We start from the raw sequence: 6,697 nt of genomic DNA, 5'->3' as shown, positions 1-6,697 counted from the left end.
ACTCAGAAATCCACCTGCCTCTGCCTCCCAAGTGCTGGGATTAAAGGCGTGCGCCACCACCGTCTGGCATCTCTCACCCATTCTTATTCCAGGTTGTGGCCCTCCTCGCTCCCCCGAATAACTTGGCCTGCAGGTCAGGTCACTATATATACTATATGTAATATAGTATATATAATATTATATAATACATAATATATATATTATACATACATACATACATATATATGTGTGTGTATATATATATTTGGCAAGCACAAAGCCTACTCAGCAGCAGCACATGCCCAAATCAATGCAAGGGTCACTTCCCCTAATACAGTACGTTCCTTTCCTTTGTTTTTATTTTATGTGGACATTTTGTCTGCATGTATGTCTGAACTGCACGCATGCAGTGCCAGAGGAGGGTTTACAGACAACTGTGAACCAACACATGGGTGTTGGGAATTCTACCCAGGTCTTCTGGAAGAGCAGCCAGTGCTCCAACCACAGAAGCATCTCTCCAGCTCCTGGGGGCTGTTCTTTAGTCATAGATACCATATTTAAACACATAGACTGTTCACTGATGCCAGAGCCAATATAAGCACTTAGAACTATGAATTGCTTTTTTGGTTTTTGTTTTTTTGTTTTTGTTTTTTCGAGACAGGGTTTCAGTATAGCATTCGTGAAGCTATGTCATGAAACTTACTCTGTAGACCAGAGTAAACTCAAGAGATTTAAAAAAAAAAAAAAAAAAAACACACAAAGGTTCAGTCCCTAGCTTGGCACAATTAAAAAGAGTTGGAACTTTGTGTTTTCAGTCATTAAGGGCACACCTCCAAAGGGGGGCTAGGAGATCCTGTCCCTTCTCTTCTCCTTTGCCATGCCTAAGTTATGAACTGTTCCTTAGACACTTCTAATCATGATACACACTCAGAGCACAATCTCCACACTCAAAGCACTGCAGCCTTTTCTTTTCCTAAGACATTGCTATTTGCTCCAGTAACAGGAAGTCAGCTGATACACAACTAAGACAAAAGATGTCGAGGTGGATTAAGATTACTTGTTGACAAGACTTATGCGCATCTGTAACCTCAAGCATAACATACTTATTTTCCTACATTCTTATATTATCATAATATCTGCCTTCTTCACCTGGTTTATTCAAAGTCAGGTCAACTGCAACGACTAAGCTACATCCTTGGCACAAGTTTTAATATTCTAGTTAGCACTTTCCTCAAAATAAGACATTGTGACATTCACCAAGCACTAGATCACATAAAGCACAATCCTGGTCTGCCTGAGTTACACTGGCATCTCTGTTGTAGAAGCAGGAAGTTAGCCATTAAGAGACTTTCCAATTTTCTCATTCATTATATGTGAAAAAAATTGACCCCCAAGTTGCATAATCCATTTGTCCATTTGTCCAAAAATCACATAAGACTTCTCATAAGATGTATATGACTTCAGGTCTTCTGCTAGACCAGCTTGCCTCCTGTCACATCACATCCACTCAGACCACACTCGGAAGATACAGATTAATAACTTGTTGTGAGTTACCTACCTTACTCTCCCATTCAGATTTATCTGAATATGCTGCTTAAAATCTGGATATTTAGATGCCAGATATGCGAAGTCAGGTGGCTTGTCCTTGTATCTATTTCTTGCATGCATTGATTTGCTTAGAGCCATCTTTAAAGAGAGAGGGAAGAGGAGATGTGAGAAAGATAAAGAGAAAATCAGCATATTTACTTACAAAAGCACTGGGAGGGACAGGAATACATTCATATTGGTAATACCAGTACTTGAGAGGCAGAGGCAGGATCACAATAAGCTTGCAATAAGCCTGGGCTACATGGAGAGTTCTAGGTCAGTCTGGCTACAATGTGAGACCCTGCCTCAGAAACAAATACACACAAACAGCAAAGCAAGTACCCTCAGTAAGCCTGCCCCACCCCTTAAGGGGATACTGTTATTAGCAGAGCACTTGCCCAACATGTTCAAGACCTGGGTTCAATCTCCAGAATCTCACACACACACACACACACACACACACACACACACACACACACACACGATAGAAGCTCACTATATAGCAGTTTTAATTCCCTAATATTCAAATGATCCTTACAAACATAGGAGTAAAAAGCAGCATAAACTGAGGGCAGTCCCCAGGCCCCAAATATATCAAAGGGAGATGGCTTTCTTTCATGTAACGATGGACAAAAAGAAAGGCATTCCTCTAACAAGTTAAAGAGATACTGATGCATTAGGACTCTGCAACACATTAAAGAGGACATAGTTTACAGGCACATACTCTGAACATGTGACCCAAGTTAAATTACAATTGTGGCTAATTGAGTTCATTTTTCTACACTATTTATTCAGGTCATAACAGACACACTCAATAGAGTCACTCCTTTTGACTCTACCTTTTGTTTAAAAAAATATTTTCAACAGGCAGTGGGGCACACTTTGATCCCAGCACTTGGGAGGCAGAGACAGGTGGATTTATGAGTTCAAGGCCAGCTTGGTCTACAGAGGAATTCCAGGACGGCTAGGGCTACACAGAGAAACCCGGTCTCAAAAAACCAAAAAAGAAAATTCAACTAGGAATTTAACACAGCATCTCACATGTGCTCTACCAAAAACTGCTACACCTTAGATGACTAACTTCTGGATTTCTATCTGTCTATTCACCCCATTCCTGAATGTCTGCTAACACCGGTTTACTCTGTTCCTGCCACACTGGCCTATGAGCCATTTCCCAACCGAGTGCCTCAGGACTATGTGTACTTGTCTTTTTGTTCTCACTGCTGTTGGACATGGTCTCGAGTAGCCCAGGCTCCCTGGGAACTCACTCTGTAGCCAAGGCTAGTCTAGAACTCTGTATACTCCTAGTGCTGTGATTCCAGTGTGCACCACCACACTCGACTTGCACTTCCTGCCACTCAGCTGGCATGGATTGCACCCCCCCACACTGAAATGCACAGACACTGAACATATCCCCACCTTTAGGTCTTTGGTTAAATGCCACCTTATTAATATCTTTCTTGAGCACCTCACCGAAACATTCAGTGACTGCAACGCACTTTATTACCTTCCTAACTTTTATTTTTTTAAGATTTTATTCTATGTGTTTGAGTACACTGCCGATGTCTTCAGACACACCAGAAGAGGGCATTGGATCCCATTACATAGATGGTTTGAGCCACTATGTGGTTGCTGGGAATTGAACTCAAGACCTCAGGAAGAAGAGTCAGTGCTCTTAACCACTAAGCCATTTCTCCAGCACCCCCCTCCCCCACCTCCTAACTTCTGTCTTTGGGAATTACTTACTTGACATTCAGGACACATTTGCTTTAATTTTAAAATTTTTCCCTACAAGTAAACATCATGAGGGAACCTATTTGTTCACTGAGGTACCCCAATACTCAAAACAGGGCCTGTAAGAAGAGGCACTCAACTGTTGGTTGACTGGGAAGAATATGAAGTCACCAGGAGATGTAGCTCAGAGTGACAGAGCATGTGTCTAGCATGTGCAAGGCCCTGGGTTCAGTCATCAACACCAAAGAAAATAAAGGAAATAACTATGAAATACTTTCCATTTGTATGAGTGAGTGAGACATAGCATTCTCTTTCTGAATGGACAGCCCAGTTCAGTCTCAACAATAACCAAAAAAAAAAAAAGGCTCATTGGAGTGGAGTGAGGCCAGCCTTCTTTCCTCTATAAAACTTCATGTTTCCTGGGTTCCTCTTGGCCTTTTATTCCTTCACACATCATGTCTTCTAATACAGAAGCTTATAGAATACTCTAAATTTGGCTTTTATAATAACAAACTATGGAGACAATAGAGATAGATCCTTGGTCAAGAGCACTGGCTAGTCTTCCACAGGACCTGGGTTCGATTTCCAGCACCCATGTGGCTGCTCAGGACCACCTGTAACCCTATGACATCATCTTCTTCGGGCCTCGCCTGCACTGTCCACGTGGTGCACAGATCTACGTGCTGGCAAAACACATATACGTACAAAGTTTTTGTTTTTGTTTTTAAGTTTTTAAGAAGAACAGAAAACTCAACAGATGTCTCCCACCTCGACCCCAACACTTCCGTTTTCTCTTCACGCCCCCACCTCACAAATTTGACTTAGCCTCCGCCACTTCACTGACTTATCCACGCCTTCTTCCCGCCTCGGTTTCAGCGCTCTCTAAACAGCAACCTAGGAGGGTGATGAGGAAATCTCTCCTCCAACTCCTCCCACCTACCGCCGGCGTTCGCGCACACACCCGCCCCGGGTCCCTGGCTTCTCATCCAACGTTAAGCCCCCGAGGATCCGAGAACCAGAGGATAAAAGCAGGTGATCGACTTCTTAGACGATCCTTGTGTGCAACCGGATAAGGGATTTTGAACCACGCACCTCGTAGGCCAATGTAGTAGCCGGACAGAGTGTGTGGATGGGCCTGCAAAAGCCTAGAATCCCAAACCACTCACACAGCCAAGCTCCTAAAAACGCAGACGCTACGCTCCAAGCACGCTGCCATCTTGCACAGATAATCAGAGCCGTGATTGGACAGGTTACTCTCGCGAGACTTTTAAGCTAGCCTAAAGAAAGAAGGAGCTGTCGCGATACTTGGAGACAGCGGAGTGTCCCACCCCCCACCCCACCCCACCCCCGAGGACTTGGGGGCGTGGTCGGCCCGGAGTCTTCTTAGGTTAGTGGTTGGAGAGACCGGCTCACTAGTTCACTGGCATAGAACAACGATGTATTGGAGACTGGCCAGGGACTTGGAACCACCCTCCTCCCCTGGCTTTCCTGGGTGCTGGGATTACAGGGGTGAGCCAACCCACCAAGCCGTAAACGGTTTTATTGTTGTTGGTTTTTGGTTTTTTTTTTTAAGTGTAGCTTTTTCTTCTGCTCTCCCCAGCCTTACTAAATAGTACTTAATCTAGTCTTGGGCAGGAAATAGGAAGGCTAGAAAAGGATTCTCTTGGGTTTGCTGGCAATTAACACTTACTGCACAGCAAGTGTATGTGATGACACAGTAGTTACAGATAAACCTGTGAGATGGGTAAATAAATAACTGACACTTAGAAACTGCTTTGAGCAGGATAGGGGACGGGGAAAATGGCTACTCTAATAAAAGACCTAGATTCATCGAGGCCAGCCTGGTCTACAGAGTGAGTTCCAGGACAGCCAGGGCTACATAGAGAAACCCTGTCTCGAAAAAACCAAAAACAAACAAAGAGACCCAGATTCGAGTCCCAGCCCCAATATGGTGACTCGAAACCAGCTGTAACTCTAGCCCCTAAAAGTGCCTGAAGGCACTCATCCATGCACGTGGTGCACGAACATGCAGGCAAACACCCAAACACATAAAAGTAAACCTCTTTAATTTTTTTTTTTCCAAGACAGGGTTTCTCTTTGTAGCCCTGGCTGTCCTGGAACTCATTCTGTAGACCAGGCTGGCCTCGAACTCAGAAATCCCCCTGCCTCTGCCTCCCAAGTGCGAGAAAAAAAAAAAAATGGAACTGATTTGGTTAAAAAGCATTGAATCTGGACTCACAAAGCAAAAAGATAAAGTCCTGGCATTTTGTTGTCAGTTTTTACAGTGTTCTGTTCCAGATTACCCAAAGGGTGTTTCAGTTGTCTCATAAGATGTCAGTCACCTTGAATTCCGGGAACAGTAGGACTGCCTCCTCTACACACACTGAGCTCAATTACCTGCATAGATGAAGCTGTGTGCTGCAGAAGGAACAAGTGTCTTAAGGAAGCCCATTTGCTTCCCTCAACCAAGCAGGCCTTTGAGCCACCTTGCAGAATCAAGCAGATCATGCCCAAGACCACATTGACCTTGGCTACTTAATTAGCTATTAGCTGTGCTAATACCTCCCCCCCACACACACAATTGCCCTACCCCCAATTTTTCCTTCTAGGGTGTTATAGGCCAGTAAATCCTAGCATTTGGGATGTTGAAGCTGGGGTATGAGTTCATCCTCTACAGTCTATCAAGTTCCAGGCCGCCCTGGACTACATAAGACCCTGCTCAGAAAGCCAAAGTAACAGTATACCACTAGATCAGTGATACAGTGCAAAGGCCTGTGTAAACTAATGCCGCAAAGATAGATATAGATGATAGAGTTATGGATAGATAGGTAGATTAGCATAGCTATAAAATGTGGGCTGTCAAGATGCTTGATGGACAATCATGAATTTGGACCCCAGTCTCTACATAACAAGCAAGGCATACCTGGAGCTTACTGGCTAAAGAAAAGAAAAGCAGGGCAGTGGTGGTGCACGCCTTTAATCCTAGCACTCAGGAGGCAGAGGCAGGCCGATTTCTGAATTCAAGGCTAGCCTGATCTACAGAGTGAGTTCCAGGATAGCAGGACAACCAAGGCTACACAGAGAAACCCTGTCTTGAAAAAAAAAAAAGAAAAAAGAGAAAGAAAAAACATAAGCCTCAATCTCAAATAACAGACTTGCTTCAAAGGAGTAAGGAGACAATGATAGGACATCCAATGGCCTCTTCTGGTTTCCACAATGTATACACACAAGCTTATACCATACATTCACACAAGTTAGTTTTTTTGTTTTGTTGGTTGGTTTTTTGTTTTTTCAAGACAGGGTTTCTCTATATAGCTTTGGCTGTCCTGGAACTCACTCTATAGACCAAGCTGGCCTTAAACTCAGAAATCTACCTGTCTCTGCCTCCCTGGGACTA

At 43.8% G+C, this 6,697-nt stretch overlaps 1 protein-coding gene across 1 annotated transcript in view; it reads right to left on the bottom strand.

The window, feature by feature from the left end:
• The window catches only part of Mettl16 (methyltransferase like 16), a 43,075-nt gene extending 38,546 nt beyond the window's left edge, over positions 1-4,529 (bottom strand). Inside the window, exons 1-2 of the mRNA XM_031353035.1 lie at positions 4,393-4,529; positions 1,538-1,665 (exon numbers count right to left, since the gene is read on the bottom strand). Of these exons, the coding sequence (XP_031208895.1) occupies positions 1,538-1,665 (128 nt within the window). The 5' untranslated portion in view covers positions 4,393-4,529. The remainder of the gene's footprint in view (positions 1-1,537; positions 1,666-4,392) is intronic.
• Positions 4,530-6,697: the final 2,168 nt, after the last annotated feature.

This window comes from Mastomys coucha, unplaced genomic scaffold, assembly GCF_008632895.1.
Source record: "Mastomys coucha isolate ucsf_1 unplaced genomic scaffold, UCSF_Mcou_1 pScaffold5, whole genome shotgun sequence".
In the NCBI taxonomy this organism is placed as follows: Eukaryota; Metazoa; Chordata; class Mammalia; order Rodentia; family Muridae; genus Mastomys; species Mastomys coucha.
The sequence above is the reverse complement of the archived record's forward strand: the minus strand, read 5'-3'. Positions and strand labels throughout refer to the sequence as shown.